Raw genomic sequence first — 18,831 nt, forward strand, 5'->3', positions numbered from 1 at the left:
GGTAAAACCTTAATATATAATTTAATCATAGAATTTGCAGTACTTGCAATAATATACAGTATTATTACTGAAAAGCAATAACGATAAAAGTTGCCAATTATTTTAAAAACAATAAAAAAACTACTACACAAAATAATTAATACACAGTAAAAAATTTCTCTAAAGAAGAGCCCAGCTCCGAGAAGCTTATGTCCTTTAATCATTTATTATTTCCATTTATTATTTCTATTCGTCTACCTTGTTAAAGTTTGTTGTAAATATTATTTTTAGCACAATAAAATCGCTTTTACGTACTCAACACCTAACGTCTGGTCCTTAGCCTTTTATTCTTTATTCTAATTATATGTTGAATTATGATTTAACAAAATTTGTTCGGGTCTTTATTTGTCGTTAGTTTCTAAGGTTTCATATTTTTGTAAGATTTATCTCTCTCAGTTGTTGATTAGATTTATCGATTTCTTGATAGGTCTTTTTTAAATTTTTTTAGGTGTTTAGGTTTCATTATTGATCCTTTCGTTATTAATTGAGGGGGTGATTTGAACAGGTTCAAAAAATGGAATTTTTTTGCTTTATTTTAATGTTTAAAGTATCTAAAATGTTGGGCCAAAAGGATTTTTCAGGATACAAAGTTTTTACAAAGTTACAGCACTTTGTAGGGTCGCGTGTCTGCGCAGGTAGAAAACCGGAAGAGAGCCTGTTTCTCGTCGCCCGAATAAATTCTTTTATGCTTTATGGCTTGAGATCAATATGAAAATTGTATTACCATCATGGTTTGATGTTTATTTGGTGGCAATTTTAACACTGTTAAATTTTAATATTATTTTTTTGTAAATAAGTATTATTAATATTAATCGAGTTCCTCCTTCGTAATCTCCTTTTTCTTTCTCGGAGAACTGCATTTCTTGGGGAAAGGGCTCCGGGAAGAACTGGGTTTCCCTAGTGTCCTCCGAAAGCCCTCTCTTTGTCTTTTTGGACGGAAGGCTCCTGCCCTTCTCGACAATCGAAGTGAGAGCCGTCCACTCGCACGTCCTTAATTGCACAAAAGGCGGCAAGGCTTCAGTGTCCATTTCAATCTCGCCATCTTTTCTCCTAGTTTAATTGTCACAAATAAAATTAATATTTAAAATTAATATTTAAATAAATACTATAAATTCTATAAATTATATTTATTATGCATGTAAAAGATATAATCAATTAAAGAAATAAAGAATAGAAAAAGCATAAATGATAGAAATCCACTCTTGGCCAATATGTACGCCTTTCTTTAAAAAATCACCTTATTAATTTCAAAAAAAATATTATTGTTAAAATAAAAACTAAATCTAAACAACATACATAATATATAACATACCAAGCAATATATAACATAAAAGTTAAATTATTACGTACAATATGTTAAACAAGTTATTCTAATAATTAATTTTTTTTGTAAATAAGGAACATTGTTAATATGAATCGAGTTCCCCCTTCGTGATCTCCTTCTTTTTCTCTCTCCCCCCTTACGATAAATAATTCGCAAAGAACTCTGCCCCTCTGCCATAAACTGAGCTTGCCGTTACCGTTTCGATATCGTGGCGCGGAAATACCGCGCCTGGCGCCCATATTCTATCTCCTTTTTTGTGGGAGATTCTGTTACCGTACGTTACCGCCATTTTAAGATACCGTTACCGCCATTTTAAGATCTCGATACCGCCAATTACTGACACCGCCAAATTTGCACGCTACCTCCTCGGGAGCGGCGTTCCCGAGGCGGGCGACGGCGTCGCAGAATATATTTAAAGATTTTGTCAAAGATCATCGGAGGAGCCAAATGAAGATAAAATCATCCTCTTATTGTCATTTTCTTATTTACGAAAAGAAAATTTATTTTATCTTATTTTTCATCAATATAATTGATTGTCCCAACTATCTCGAGTCAATTGTTAAAGATTAAATATCAGATTAATATAGATTAGTGTTATATATCATAGATATATAACATTATCAGTTGATATAAATAATAAACATTTATAGAAAATATTTTTATTGAACAATTATTAAGCAACAGATTTTAAGATGTATTTCCTAATATTACAAATGTAATTAAGAATTATGCTATATAAACGAGAACTTTTCTCTTATCTATATTTTTATGTTTCTAGTGGGTAACGAAATTCCACCAGGTTCAACAGTTCTCATCAATTCTTATCTGCTGCATCGTGTTTCTCGTTACTTTCCCGATCCGCATATTTATCGTCCGGAGCGTTTCTTTTTTGCCGGATAGTCCAAAATTACCGCTTTACACTTTCATCCCTTTTAGCGCTGGATCACGAAATTGTATCGGCTCGAGATTTGCCACATCGGTGGCTGTATTATCCGTGCTAAAAGCTTTCCGCGTGGAGGCATTCGATACAGAAGATTAATTGCGTTTTATATCGGAATTAGTACTTGTAAATGCGAACGGACTTCGTCTAAAAATAACACCACGTTAACAAGACGAAAAATTCTATTTTTAAAATATATGTCCTATTTACTCTGTATATTCTCTATATTTTTGTTGCTTAATAGAATACATATCCTATATATTAGAAAAGGAAATTATAGAAAAAAAGAGAGAGTCTCCTGGTACTAGATTAAGACCCCTATTTTGTAACTTGTTGTTATTTTACGACATCGTTGTACTAACGACTCTCTTACGAATGATTGTTTAATGACAATTTGGAAAAAGTTATTTTATAAATTTAAATTATCTTGAAGATCGCCAATAAATAAATAAAAGAGGTAGTTGAAATCGATCAGCACTGGCAATATTTATTGAGTTAAAAAATCACAATCACGACGTTTCGACCATAGGTTTTGGTCCTTTTCGAGTGAACTACAAAAAAAAAAAAATTATTTCCAATAATACAACAACAAGAAAAATAACTGATACTAAATTACATAGATGTTCGAGTAAGATTTGAGCAACAAGTTATATATACATACAGTAATTAAATTAACAGTTCTATCGTGAGAAATAAGAAATCACTTCGTCAAGATTATCATGTCACTGTCTCCATTAACACACAGAGAAAGACTAGACAACCTTTATTATTCTATCATAGGTATCGTTTAAATTTTCAGTGTCCTTTTGTAAGTTAATCGTGTTGTCAAACTTTTTTATATAAAACATTTCGGCAATTTCTCTCTTTCTCACGTGTTTCTCATTGTGTAAAATAGTCGGTGATGACCAATCGAAGTCATGGTTAAATTCCACTCTATGCTTGCTAATAACGGAAAAATTACTTTCGTGCACTTTGATGTTGTTGCGATGTTCTTTTATGCGAGTGCTTACATGTCTTTTTGTTTGGCCGATATATGATACGTTACAATTTTTGCAGTCTAGTTTGTAAACGACTTCCGTTCTGTTATTAATAGGCAACCTATCTTTACCACGTTTAATTAATGAGTTGAGTTTTTTAGGCACATTATAAACGACTCTAAAGCCTATTTTTTTAAGGACCAAAACCTATGGTCGAAACGTCGTGATTGTGATTTTTTAACTCAATAAATATTGCCAGTGCTGATCGATTTCAACTACCTCTTTTAGTTATTCTATAAGCATGTCGTTCAGGTACGAATGACTACCTCTGCTTAACGACGTTTTTTAGAAGGTTGGTACTACTTTTCTATAGTATGTGTAATGGAAATCATAGATTTTCAATGTTGGTAGTATGTCACAAACGGAAAGCAATTCTTCAAGAGCAGCTCTGTCAAATATAGTTAACAAATCTTTAAAATGTTCTATTTTCCGATTAATTTTTGAAAATTCAGAAGAAAAAGAAGAAATCTTCATATTTAATTTTAACACATATTTATTATATTTAATAAACACATATTGAAACGCTCACCGATTTTGTAATTCGTGTAATATTACTTCAATTAATACTCGATTCACGTTCATCCTTTTATTATAATTTTAAAAAATATTTTTTTTTATTTGTGTATGCGTGTGTGATATGTAATTTACATATATCACATTTCTTTAATTGTTGAAAAGAGAAAAAAAGTAATTGCACATTAATAATAACGTTTCTCATTAATAAAGTTATGAATTGGTTTTTATCTCAAATTCTGTTGCAAATTGTAAATTATTTTAAACAAGTTTGATTTTACAAAAAATAATTTCATATGTCTATAGTTGAACAATAATTTCAAAATTAATTACTTACAGCAGTATTAAATACAGCGGACTTACGCTATTTGAAATCAACTCCTTTTTTTTATTGAAGACCGATGTATTATTAATTCGCACAAATAAAATTTCGACTTGTCATGCAGGTGTACCATAGTAGTGGCAAGATCTCAATATTATAGATTAAAATGTATCTTATAACAACATCATTTCATTTAACAACACCTCTTTGGCTGTTTACGACAATTTCGTCGGCATTTTATCATTAATTAACAACAGTTACTATTTACAGAATAAGAAAAGTCATTCGTTAATGACAATCGTTACATAACAACATTGTTAAGGCTTACAGAATAAGGGTCTTAATCTAGTAACAAAAGTCTATCTCTTTCTCCTTTTCTCTTATCTATATTTTTATGTTTCTAGTGAGTAACGAAATTCCACCAGGTTCCATAGTTCTCATCAATTCTTATTTGCTGCATCGTGATTAAGATGTAGTTTTTAATGTTACAAATGATAGATAATTGAGAAATGATATATAATTGAGAATTTTGTAATGCAAACAAGGACTTTTCTCTTATCTATATTTTTATGTTTCTAGTGAGGAATGAAATTCCACCAGGTTCGACAGTTCTGAAAGGAGGTGCAAGGAGAAGGGCATATGTCCGGCTTGCTTAACGCCTCCGGGGTTAACTTTCCCCGTATCACCTCCAGTGGCAGGTCGATGAGGACTCACTCTCCCTCGACTAGGGACTTGGGGGACGTGCTGTTGAGGGCACAGACGTTCCCCCCTTAGGTTCCTTCCTGGAGGGGCGACGAGATTGCGTGGCCGCGTCTTGTCGTCATATTCGTCGAAGGTTGGGGTGTATAACACCCCAATATTTGGTAGGGAATCCTCTCTGTTAACTGAAGAGGGGTCTTGCATGCAGGGGGTCGCAGCCGAGTGCGTAAGCGATCCCGTGGTCCCCCAATTGCGATAGCGGTCACCATGGGGTTTTAGCGGGTAGTCGAGATTATCCCTCGGAGTCCCGCATAATCTCCGCCTTTCCCTAAGGGCGGGGGTATGCGTAAATGCATTTCCCCATGTAAAAAAAAAAAAAAAAAAGATTCAACAGTTTTCATCAATGATAATTTTATTTATTGGCATAAATGCGCATATTCGACACGCATTTATTATTCATTTAACGCTGCTCGCTGAAGTGCGGGCAACCAAACTATCACCCGATTTCATCAATGACCTTATTAGTCGCAATTTAGCAATGAGATCACTGATATCATATAATAGATGCGTTGTCGGGTGTGAGTATGTCCATTTTGGCATCACTGTACTTATTGACATTTTTTGTACAGACGAAAAGATATTTTTTTTCTCGAAAAACAAATATTCTACAATGATATTGTTATTATTTCTTTCTTGTTACTTTAGAGAAAGATATTCTAAATGTTTTACTCAATTTTACTTCATAATAAATTTTATTTCACAATAATTATAAATATTCTTCTCATTATAATCGCATTTTTTTTATTTTTTAGTTCTCTATTTATTGTATTAACTTCTATTATTTTCTATTATTTTTCTAATAATTTTTATTTTTTATTAATAATTAATTATTTTATTTCTAATACAAATATGAAACATGAAATTATATATTGCATATTTTATTTGTTCTCCCAAATTATTCGATTATATTTTTTGCCACGGATGATAAATATGTATTATATAATAAATTTATCTTTGTGCGAAACTTTTTAAGACAGCTCGATAATCGTCGCTACAGCAACAATTGGCGATCAATCTGTGTTCCCTACAAGTATTGGCATGCAGAAATCGGCAGTCCGCTAATCTACATTGATAAGGCAAATCATGAGAATCGACACAACAGCAGGCATCATGTAACAGTTTCTCGCCACAATAAGGATATACCGAACTATCACACAAAGGACATCTGAAACAGAAATGTGTAAGTATCATTATTCGTAATATATACATGTTTTTAAATCTCATTTTAATTTATATATATATATTTATTATTCTGTTAAAATTTGGTGATATAATTACTGATATTTATACTTCGATCTTTTAATTTTGACATTAATGGTACTAATAATGTGAAAGAATTGTATAAAGATTCAGATTAACAATATCTTGCATGTACAATATAATAAATCAACAAATTGATGTCAGTTAATTAAATTAAATTAGTATAAATTTTCAATATATACATATTTTCAACATATAAGCGTCATCAACATTTATCTAAAAGTGAGATTTACTTGCAACTTGCGGCCAGATTTTTTAGCTTACACCTATTGTTCTCCTCTTATCGCTCGCATCGTTCGTAATTACGGAACGCTCAGGAACGTGCGCGTCACAAATGTAATGTGACAATCTATCTAAGTTCTCTTTATTATTTATTAATAATAAAAATAATTATTCTATTATTAATTACGTTTTAAAACATAAATATTTTTAATTGTTACAGAACATATACGTTATGAGCGTTCGATGGCGCGGTCGCTAAGGCACGAGAGATAAGAGGAGAGCAGTAGGCGTAAGCTAAAAAATCTAACTAAAACATTATTCATTACTTTTAACCAAGTTTTTGACTAACAACTTGGGACAAACAATTTTTTATTATTATAGTACATCACTTTAAATAATTGTTAATGATGATACATAATGAGATTTAAATATAGAATATTCCATTTTAAACGAAGTAATTTTGAAAATTAGTGTTATTTGCAATTTATCGTCATGCTGAGTAATATTAAAAATCTGTGTAATTTCTGAATAGCCTTAGTATTTTATAATATATAATAATATGTTATGATATGTGAAAAGAAAAATAAAAAAAGGATATTAATTACTTAACATTAAATATTTTATGTTTGATTACGTATTATTGTAAGTCGCAATACAGAAATGTTGTAATAAAATGTTATATAAAAAATATTGTTATAATAAATATGAAATATTAATAATATAAATAATAAATATATTAAAATATAAATATATATAAATATATATAAATATATATAATATTATAAATATAATATTATAAAAATATAATATTATAAATATATATAAATATATAAAATATTGTTATAATAAATATAAAAATATAATATACATAGAAATTTATGATAAACTCACCTTTGCGATCCAGATGTAAATGAAGGAAAATGATAATTTCCTTGAAATTGTCGTACTTCATTTTTTGGCAAAGGCGTTAATGGTGCATTCATTGTATTTGTTGCATTTAATGCATGATTGCTAATTAAATTTCTATCTTCATCTGAAACAAATAGATCGTAAGAATATTTTTTGTCAAATAATAATATCTAAGACAATATTTAAGGCAATAAATTTATATAATAAAATAATTTTTAAAAAAATAACAGTTTTCGATTAATATTATTTGTTAAAATAAAAGACTTTATTTTTTTCAGAGTTCATATATTTTCGATTGTTATAAATTGCACACAAGTTTATTTGAAATATCTGTCAAACATATTTCTATATATAAAAAAATGTTCAAAATATTATATTTTATCGTCTTAATGTTTAATAGAATATGTTTAGATTTTATTTTTAATATGTTTAATGCTGTTTTTAATGGATTTACAATCTGAAATAAATGTTATTATTGTTATAAATAGAAAATATGTTAAATATTTATTTTATCTTAGCATGCATATGGGAATGATATGTACAATATTATATCTATTATAATATTATAATATTATAATATATCTATGCGTACAAATATTATTAATACATCATTTTTTAAAATTACATAATAAATATTTAACTATTTTTATTTGCAGTTATTCAGTTACTATATAAATGTAAGCTATATAATTTAATATAATATATAATATAATTTAAGCTATATAAATTTAATTAACAGATTTTCTATTATTAGTTCTATTTTTTTGTTAACAGATATAATGTATAAAGTGTAATATTCAAGAGAAAATATTTATTTATTTATCTCTATGTATAATTATCGAATAATTCGACTCACCTGATAAACCGAACACGCAGCAATGCAAAAGAACGCTGACACCAAAGAAAATGAACTGGAACGACATATTCTTATCAAAAACAAAGATCAAAATAAGATCGTAGTTTATTTGCTCTTAACACGGCTGAGATTTTTCAGAGAAATGAAATCGTTTACGGTTCTTCCTCCTTCGATTTCTTTCCATAAACCCACGCAACTTGTAACTACGGTTCTCGCTTTCCTCATAAAGAACGCGGTCGACGTACCCGTTATTCCTAACTGGTCAACGATCATTTTTTTTCTTATTATCGGTAAATATGTGGGAAAGAAAAAGAAAAAGACACAATAATGAGGATGTTAGCCTGAAATTCACAACATAAAAATAAAATATTTTTCGCAAATAATTTAATTATTGCAGTCATGTGTTTAATAAGAGTGAAAATTTTTAGGGATAAGAAAAAGAGTAATAATTATTTTTTTACGAAATATTTCGCTTTATAAAAACTGTTGCTAATTAAATATAAATCTAAATATTTTTTACAATTATATATTTTTAAAATGCAATATATAAAAAAATAATTAATTTTTTAAATAACAAAAAATATTTAAATGATATCAGTTTTCTTTTCTTTTATGTATTTTTTTCTGATTACTACATGTAAATATATTTTCTAAATTTTACTATAAATAATATCTCTAAATATAATATTTTACATTATATGATTTTATTTTGCTATCGAATACAATCTATGAACTTTTAAATTAAATTGAAACATTAATTAGAAATTAGAACAAAACGAATAATTTAAAGAGAAAGTCGACACAGAATTATTTTGCATATGTATATATATATATATATATATATATATATATATATATGTTATGTATATATATTTTGTTTAAAGGCATGTCCCTCTCTCCCAGATTTGAGGCGGCCAGTGAAAATAGCCTAATCAAAATGATGTCAATATGTCAAAATTGTCATTTATCATCACTTTCTATCTGGCTGGAGGTCGATTGTGAACTTAAAAACTTATTGTTAGTGAAAATTACAAAAATTGAGTGAATTTACTAGAATATTTATAATTTCATTGGTATACCTAGTGAATTCGCTCACTTTTGTAATTTTTATGAATAAATAAAAATATAAATAAATATAAATATAAATATAAATATAAATAAATCTAAATATTTTTTTAATAAATAAGTAATTCATGATATTTCATTTTTAGTATTATAAAAATTTGTCAGACGAAGAATTTCAAAAACGGAAGAATCAATGCTCGCGACATCGATACATCGATTTGATGAGCGATCAAATACATTAGAAGGTTTAATATTTTATTTCATTATTACTTTTTTATGTTATATATAACAAATATAATCTTTTTAAAGGTTTTTGGGATCCGGAGTTTTCCGAGACAGTCTCATGCACTTTTTGACAAAATATGTTTCGTCATTCGAATCTGATTCTAAAGGCTTCATTGCAACTCGTGGTATGTACAGTAATATCATTGCCATCATTTTGGTCACTTATTTTGACATCATACTCTTCATCAATTTGATGTCACTTTGACATCATTTTGACTAGGTTATTTTTACTGCATCTGCTTCTGACTTTATGTAATTTAAATGATATATGTGGATTTAGTGTCTAAAGAAAAAACCAGAAACTCCATTACAACAAATATAATCATGAATATAATATAAGAATGTAATCATAAACGCCTTTGTATTGAAAGTTTACTGTGACTATATATTCCTGCAGAATACTCTGGAAAGAAAGAAAGTAACTGTAACAAATTGTTCTGCAACAAAATCGAAAAGAGAAAAAATATACAGTAGTGACGTAAAATGACAGTGACTCTGCAGAAAATAATAGAGAGCAAAAGATTCACGAGGTAGCTTCAATTTTATGTAGAAATTGCTATCCTCTGTTTTTACTGAAATTTATTATTCACCCATTTGGCAAGATGAAGAAGATAAACACATATCTTTATATAATGGATCTGAGGAAGAGATAGATAATATTAAAGATAAACAAGTGAAGAAAGTAAATATTTCTTGCAAAACTTATACACAGTCATTACTATTACTATTATCTCTACTAAATTTTAATTTTTTTACAGGTAGCGACTCGCTTAGCGACTGCCATGCTTGATATAAAGGTCCTTACAAAGCTAGCCTCTTTGAATTTATTCATCTCTTTGTCTAAAGAAAATCTTCAGTCGTTCTTATTTCCTCAGAATAGAAGTATATATATTTTTCTTTTTTTTGCAATGTCCTTTAATGAACACTTATTACAAAGTTTATATGCCCCAGGTAAGAAGAGTTCTGAAGACGTTATTCACAATAATGGAGCTAACAATGTACAATTGGCATTGAATCCTGCCACGAAAGAAATTGTATATCACCTGAGTGTGATGAATCTGGAGCAGAAGCTGGCTCTTATTGTTAGTGACCGTTCCAACAAAATTAAACCATTATCTGGATCATATTATGTCAATGATACTATTTTGCAGGCTACAAAATTAACTGTAATAAGAGAAAAGACAATTCCAAAAACTGTGAATGTAATTTCAGCTGAAACTGGATTTAAAGAACAGGCTGAAATGATAAAATTGTAAAGCAGGAAGGCCAGATCAAGAACTCAAACTCAATGTTTTGTACAGATAAAAGCAAGGTGAGATTAAAAAAATCGAATTTAAAAATTTCTTATAACTTCAAGTACATTTTATATATTTTTTGTTCTCAAAAGGGAATCCTGATCGGTGATGACGTATACTGCACATCAAAGTTATACAAGACTGCAGAGGCGTCAAACTCTGCTACTAAAGCAGTCAGATGTCTATTGGAGGGTTTATATTGGACTCACTTCTTCAGTGTACTGTGTCTGGTCTTCTGCCAAGACGCAAGAGTCGCCAAGCCTATGCAGACCCAAGTTCTATTAAAAAATTTCTAGATTTCCCTGCTGGAGATGCAATTATTGGTAAGTTTAGAATATATTAAGTTTTATTTGCTTGCGTTGATGAAAAAATGGTCTTTAGAATTGCTTATAAATACCCTCAATTTTCTAGATAAGGCTCTCGAATGGCAGAAATTCAAACATTGGCGTCTTAAAAAGGATTCTACTCACAGAGTGGTATGGCAGTGCGTCTCTGCGAAATCAGGGAAAGAGAGCAAAAGCGCCAGTCTAATGAATCCAGAGTATAATATCTCTTACAAATATCATGACAAAAAGTTGTTTAGCGATTCTTCCATGCAGTATCGATCTTTAGTTTGATGAAATATATTAATAACTTCTTCATTTTTATTTTCTTTTGAGCTAGCAAATTGTATTCTAAGTTTTTATGATTATGATAAATATTTTGTGCCACTACATCAGTCTTTTTAGTTAGATCTTTTTGTTGTTAGCGATTAAAATTTGTTTTTATATATTCGTGTTAATTACTGTCTATAAAGTGTTGCATTTCATAAATTTTATTAGATATTTTCTTATCTTTTTTTTAAGTCAAGTTTCTTACTGAGCATAATTTTGTGTTTTTACATATATTCTATATTTTTATATTTAAACTCTACTTGTAATGTGATTCTTTAACTTCAGAAAATCAATTCAGAAAAAAATGTCTTGTAGCAAAAACTATTAAAGAATTTTTTAAAATTGTATCTTATAATTCATTCCCTGTTGATACCATTCTCCAATCGCATTATTAATCTAATCAACAGATAAACGTTTTTTAAACATTCGAAAAACATTGCCTATTGATTGGGACTGCAATATTTTGGTAATTGCTATACTACAGGGCACCAATTATGTAACTTTTTCTCTAGGGTGGAAACGAGAAAAATTTTATAACTATCTATTTTTATTGGTGTTGAATAGAAAGAGACTAATTTTTTACTTTTTACGTTTCTGCCTAAGAGAAATGTTATATGATCGATGTCCAGGTGCGTAACGTGCGCTGCCCTTAATTGCCTTATAAAGAATATATTAAGCCTTATTTTAAATTTAATTAAATTTGAATTAAAATTCGGGGCTTATTAATTTATATATTATGATTTATATTCATATTTTATGATTTTAATTAGATTTAATTTAATTTGAGTAGATTAGCTAATTAAATCCTTATTAAGACAAATTAAATATGAATATCTTGATAATGAAATGATACTAACAATAAGAAGTACGTATATATACTTTGCACTATGAAACATATGTGTATGAGTATGCATGTCGATTAAGAATATACGACATGTATACATATGTTTTGTAGTATACAAAGTATATATACATTCTGGACATTTTTATTCGACATTCTTATAGTCTTAATTAGTTTTATATATAGAACAAATATGAACCATATTAATGCTGTTAATAAGTACTAATTTAAATTAAATAAAATTCAAATGAAGAGCTTTTATTAAGGTCTATATTAAGTTCATATTTTACTGTTTTTCGAGGGATATATATACATATATATATATATATATATATATATATATATATCCCGCAAAAAACAGTAAAATATGAACTTAATATAGACTTTAATAAAAGCTGCATTTGAATTTTATTTAATTTAAATTAGTATATATATATATATGTATGTATGTATGTCCCGCGAAAAATAGTAAAATATGAACTTAATATAGACCTTAATAAAAGCTTCATTTGAATTTTATTTAATTTAAATTAATACTTATTAACAGCATTAATATGGTTCATATTTGTTCTATATATATATATATATATATATATATATATATATATTTATTTATAATAATAATATATTTATATTAACAAATACTAATACCATTTTTTAATATTATCATTGTTATAATGTTTAATGAATAGATAAATTTTTTCTGTTTGCAAAAAAACAAAAGAGAATACGTCGATAAAATAAGAGAGATTTTATGTAATTCTAATTTATACATATTCAAAAATTAGTAATATATGTCTGGTTTAATCTTATTAAAATCTAATTAAAACAAGCTTGTCCGCGGGCCGCGCTGCGTCTCGTGACTCATTCGTGATTTTTTGACGCTTCCTAATGCTTGTTTTTTAGTTTATTAAAAATACTTTAAAAGCATCGTGCGATTTGAGAAATCGCTTATTATTGTGACACATCTGCTTCTGTATAAATAAAATCATATGATGCCGCGCGTTGAGATTGTGAGCATAATGGTGGGGAAAATTCGTATCGATAAGAATGGGATCGGCTTTTTTCTTACTAGCGGTTAGACAAGCTTGAATTAAAATAAAGAAATAAGAACAATAAAAATTGATATAATATCGAAACAAGTATTTCAAAACATTTATACAATTAGATACTATTTATTTGTTTACACAAACTATTATTATTAAAATTTATTAATTCTTTTTAAACTTATGCATTAAAGTTTAATTTAATTAATATTGTTTTTAATATGTCGTAATGTGATAAAAAAGGAGATATAATATTTCGCTTATATATATAATTAATATCTAGTAAACTGTTATATTAATATTATATTAGTATAAAGTAAATATGTTTTATATATATATATATATATATCTTAATGCTAAAAACTTTAATTACTCGACGATTATTAATTCTATTTACACCGTGATGCTCTTGGGTTTTTGAATCATTATGACGTTTAATGGAATACGAAACAAATACTTCATAAAAATGATCTCTGTTGTATAGTGACAAAAGTGAATTTTAAGAAAACATTAATCTTGTCGATATACACGTTATAATAAAACGTAAGAAGAAAAAAAACAAAGAGAGAAAAAAGTTTAGCGGCCTTGTAATTATCTCATATATGTGACCGATTTATAATTAGGACATTTGTATATGTGACCGATTCATAATTAGGACATCGATATGTTTACGTTACATTATCACTTACATGCGCTTCTCAATATATCGCTCTAGTTACAAAATTCTTCCAAAGATAAAAAGACATTGCGATTACTACATATAAGACATAAAATAAAATACATAGAGAAAGAAAGAGCGAAGTAGAACAGCGAAATATAACAGATGAGAAAAAAAAAGAGTGAGCGAGATATAACAGATTATATAAAATATTAAAATACTAAAATTTAAAATGCGCTACCGCGATCAATATCAAATATATCGATTTACTTCATTTTTATAGTTCAAACACAATTTCTTATCAATATTAATGTGACAACAATGCAGGAGTTTTGCGCTTCTAAAATTTTTTATTGGAGGTTGTTAATTTTTTTATATCTTAAATTTTTTAAGTTTTAAATTTTTATATCTTAAATCTTTTACGAGCATGCGTCATCTTTGGAACTGTACATTTTATCCCTTTTATCTCTTATCGGATCAGATACTTAACATGTGTCTTTTTGTGACATCTATATTAGAATTCTTTCGTTCGTCTTCAATTCGCTCAATAGTACTTTAGAATCACGTTGAAAAGAGAAATTAGCATAGAAAGAGCGTCAAAAAAGCTGGAATAATGAAAATGAATAAGCTAGATGCTGAAGATATGCAAGCATATATTGACGACAATGTTTTGAAAAAGATATTCAATGAACATTCAGATGCTAATAAACATATCTTGTTGCTAACTAGATCGCATTTACGTTATTGATGTGCGCGCACGTGTAGATATGCAGGCTGTTAGAGTCAAATTTCTCATCGTGAAATCTGTTTTTTACTTGCAGAGTTCTCAATTTTTTTTTAGATTTTTCTTTAGATCATTCTTTTTAAAGATAAATTTCTTAATAAATTTAAGATTAATTTTTCCTTAATAAAAATATTTACTCTTTTCGCAATTTAAAGTAAAAAAGAAAAAAAAAGTAGACAATACCATAATCACATATATCTCCATTAATTTCAAAAGATTTTACTTTGATAGAATTTTTATTTTTGAAAAGCTTTTGTTAGAAAATATATACTGTAATATTAAGTTGACAAATTACGGTAAATCACAGTCCTCCTCAGTATTTTCATTTAAAACGAAATCATTTTAATTTGCGTCCAAAGAATCTATTACAATCTATTACAATGACAATTGTAACGTGAATTGTAAAAATATCATGTATGGAATCTATTACAATGTATTACAATGACAATTGTAACGTGAATTGTAAAAATATCGTGTATAAAATGTATGTAAAATAGTATATTTTATTGTATATTTTGTTATGTATCTTTTTGAATTTATCTAGGAAGTATTACTGCAAAGTCATCTCGCAACATAAGAATAGTCTTGTGATTTTAACATACATATATGTATTTACGTAGGCTAAATCTATGAATGCGAATAGGTAATTATTTACTTTAAGGGAGTAAATAATTACCTATTCAAAAAAAATTCATAGGTTCTTTCTCTCTCTCTCTCTCTCTCTCTCTCTCTCTCTCTCTCTCTCTCTCTCTCTCTCTCTCTCTTGCTGTCTTTTCTCTTTTTCTTTTTCTCTTTATAAATCTTATCGAATCGATCTCAATTAAATAGCGATTGTCTTACTGTTACTGTGCAATGTATTCTTGTTATTAGTCATGAAAAAGATCGCAATTTAATTTTAATTATCTATAAATCGATATCAATCAAATGGATGTTATTTTACTGCAATATATTCTTCTTCATCACAATACTGATTATTTCTACGGCGATAAGTATAACTCGCATATTCAAAACACATACATACCAATATAATGATGTCTGCGAATTTAAATTTATTATTATTCCTTATCAGACTATTAAGTTTATATACAAGAAAGAAAGAGAGAAAAAGAGAATATCAACTATATTTAAATATATATAAATATATTTAGGCATGACGAATTTAGATTCGATAATAATATGATAATTAATTTGCAAATAAAATTAACTTACAAACACCCAGTTTAAAATTTTTTTATTATTTTTTTATTTATCAAGTATTTTTTTTAATATTAACAGGTAAAAGATCAATAATTGCTTCAAAGATGATTCAAAATATATATAGTTTAGTAGATTGTAATCTAGAATAAGATTCAGGGAAAAACAGTATGAAAAATTATTATAAATTTAATATAAGTAAGAATTCTTTTTAATCTGATTTAAAAAAATGATAAAAAATAGAATATTACAATTATCTTTGATATGTTTCTGAGTAAAACTGCACAAAATTCCTCACAAGTGGATATCAAAAATATTATTTTATCGAATCTCATCGAACTTTTGAAAATTAAATTACTGTTGAATTAGTGTATTGTAATGAAAATTAGCGTCGCAATTAGATTATAAGTTATAATTCATAACTTTATCATAATAAATAATTTATAACAAATAACTAATTTATAAACAATTTTGTATAAATAAGCGGATTAAAATTAAATAATTAAGTTTAATACAATTATTAATTACTTATTATATTTAAGCAAAGCATTTAATATTTATCTAACATTGCGAATCTAAGTCAAAAGATACACGTAATCAATCAAACTATGACTCTGCAGAAAATTAAATAAGTGATTTGATCGCGCACGTGGCTATTATCAGCGACTGCAGGTAGATAAATCATGTGTAAATCGATTGCTACTAATTAATAGTTGAAATTTAGAGAGGAACAAGACCAGTCTTGAAACGGAAGAATAAATGGAACTTAATGAGTGCATTCTTAAATTGTAATAGTATGTACTATCTTATTCTTATGTATTCTCTTATACATATATATTCTTATATCCTCCGTTCATTCGCACTCACACGCGTGGTGCAGAGACCTTGTTACGTTCACATGGCACGTGGCGATAAGGTAATCATCGTCGATGACATCATATATGATGTTATCCGATATACTTACCGAGTGAAGGAGAACGTCATCAGGAGTTTTGATGGGGTCGATTTATTGTCTGGTTGATCTACATAAGTTAGTAAGTATAGTTAATCTACATAAAAGTGAATAAAATGCCGAAGACATAGTCGAGAGATAAAAAATATCTTTACAAATGAAGATTTGAGAATTGATTTGAATGAGAATTGTTCACAGAGATACCGCACAATATCAAGAAGCTTTCGTAAAAAAAAAAAACACAAGTGTAAGTGAAGGACATCTATGGAAAGATAAGAAGCTTTATATATGCGAAATGTAAATTTAGAATTAAAGATTAAAAGATGGCCTCATTTAGTGATAAATTTAATTGAGATGTATAATGTACATATCTTAATTATATGTGTTCCAATGTGAATATAAAAATCGTTGAATATAGAAATAATGTTGTACTTTTGTATTTCAATTGAAATCGAATTCAAAGATAAAAGAGAAGATAAGTGAAAAAACATATTGAGATCATTAAATTGAAGTTATTTATAACGCAGAAGAATCAGTGCTAAGTAACGTTACTGATAAATATATATAGTATTAAACAAGGACACTTATTTTTCCACCAAGTAAATAATTAAACGATTGCATAAATATAACAAGTGAGATCGTTGTTTAAAATGTCGAGTACAAAATGCAAAAGAATAATTTCAAGATACAAATCTTTCCATATTTAATCTTTTTTTTATTAAAATATTTAGAAACAATTTTTATTTAAAAAAATTTTACTATAAAATCTCATAATATTAATTTTTTATATCACTGTATACTTCATAAATTGATATTTTATTGTATTTAAATTATTGCATTTAAATTATACTAATAAGGATATAATGGATTAATAAGGTTTTGGGATTTTTTATCCGCATTCAGTTCAAAACAATATGTCGTCGTAATTTTCAATAATTGGAATTGACGCATTGCTATAATTTTTCTAATTAAATTCTTCAAATCCTACACACTGCATACATACATAAGCGATGATATAAAAAAAGATATAAAAGCAATAATGTTGGGTAATATTGACTACATCTTGTACTTTGTTATAACAAATATTTCAAGCAATATAATTGCAATGACATCGCTAATAAAAATAAATGATAGAATTATTTTATTATATTTTTCATATACGTATGGCGGAGTTGATAAAAAATATACTAAAACATATTTACATAGAACTCTAAGTTATAGGATGCGAGATATACTGTCTTTATTTTAAATTGATAGCGTAATATTTGTCTCGAAGCAGGAAAAATTCTATATGCGCAGATGTCATGTATTATTAATTATCGTATTATATTCATGTTCTTCTAAAAAAAGTAAAGAGTACCCGATGAACAAGTCAAAGTATAAACAACAGAACTTTTATTCATATGATAAAATTTGTAAATTTTGTAGAAAAATTTTACCATTAAATCGCGTATTATGAAATTTTTTTACTTGATTAAAATTATATATATATATATATATATATAATTTTAATCAAGTAAAAGACACACACACACACACACACACACACACACACGTGTGTGTGTGTATGTCTTGCTGAATTAACAAAAAAAGCAATTTCGCATTATTTTGATTTTGTATTTTGTATATTCATCTCTATATTTACAACTAGATTCTATATTTACAGCTAGACAATATTAGAGATACAATATTAGAAAATAAGAGATTAAAAATATGTGGAAATTTAAGATATTAATGGAATGACTCACTTAATTGATATAACAGGAAAATATGATTCTTACGTAACTTTATTGCGATGAACAGATGCTTATATGAAAAGATCTGCGATTTCGCAGAATGGATAAAATAATCGAAACAAGGAAATAATCTTTCTAATT

At 27.5% G+C, this 18,831-nt stretch overlaps 1 protein-coding gene and 1 long non-coding RNA gene across 3 annotated transcripts; one reads left to right on the plus strand and one right to left on the minus strand.

The window, feature by feature from the left end:
- Positions 1-5,827: 5,827 nt before the first annotated feature.
- LOC112638193 lies at positions 5,828-8,367 on the minus strand. Its single transcript, XM_025409365.1, has 3 exons — positions 8,182-8,367; positions 7,308-7,449; positions 5,828-6,099 (listed from the first exon to the last, which is right to left on the minus strand). The coding sequence occupies exons 1-3, from the start codon at positions 8,246-8,248 to the stop codon at positions 5,883-5,885; spliced, it is 426 nt and encodes a 141-aa protein (XP_025265150.1). The 5' UTR covers positions 8,249-8,367; the 3' UTR covers positions 5,828-5,882.
- A 1,921-nt stretch (positions 8,368-10,288) lies between these two features.
- LOC109610105 lies at positions 10,289-11,530 on the plus strand. 2 transcript variants are annotated; one of them, XR_003122908.1, is made up of 5 exons: positions 10,289-10,413; positions 10,483-10,613; positions 10,683-10,843; positions 10,919-11,149; positions 11,238-11,530. It is a non-coding gene; the product is annotated as an uncharacterized LOC109610105 (long non-coding RNA). The 2 variants fall into 2 exon arrangements; XR_002192618.2 differs by having other exon boundaries at positions 10,483-10,843.
- Positions 11,531-18,831: the final 7,301 nt, after the last annotated feature.

Source organism: Camponotus floridanus, unplaced genomic scaffold, assembly GCF_003227725.1.
Source record: "Camponotus floridanus strain SB8 unplaced genomic scaffold, Cflo_v7.5 scaffold26, whole genome shotgun sequence".
Lineage (NCBI taxonomy): Eukaryota > Metazoa > Arthropoda > Insecta > Hymenoptera > Formicidae > Camponotus > Camponotus floridanus.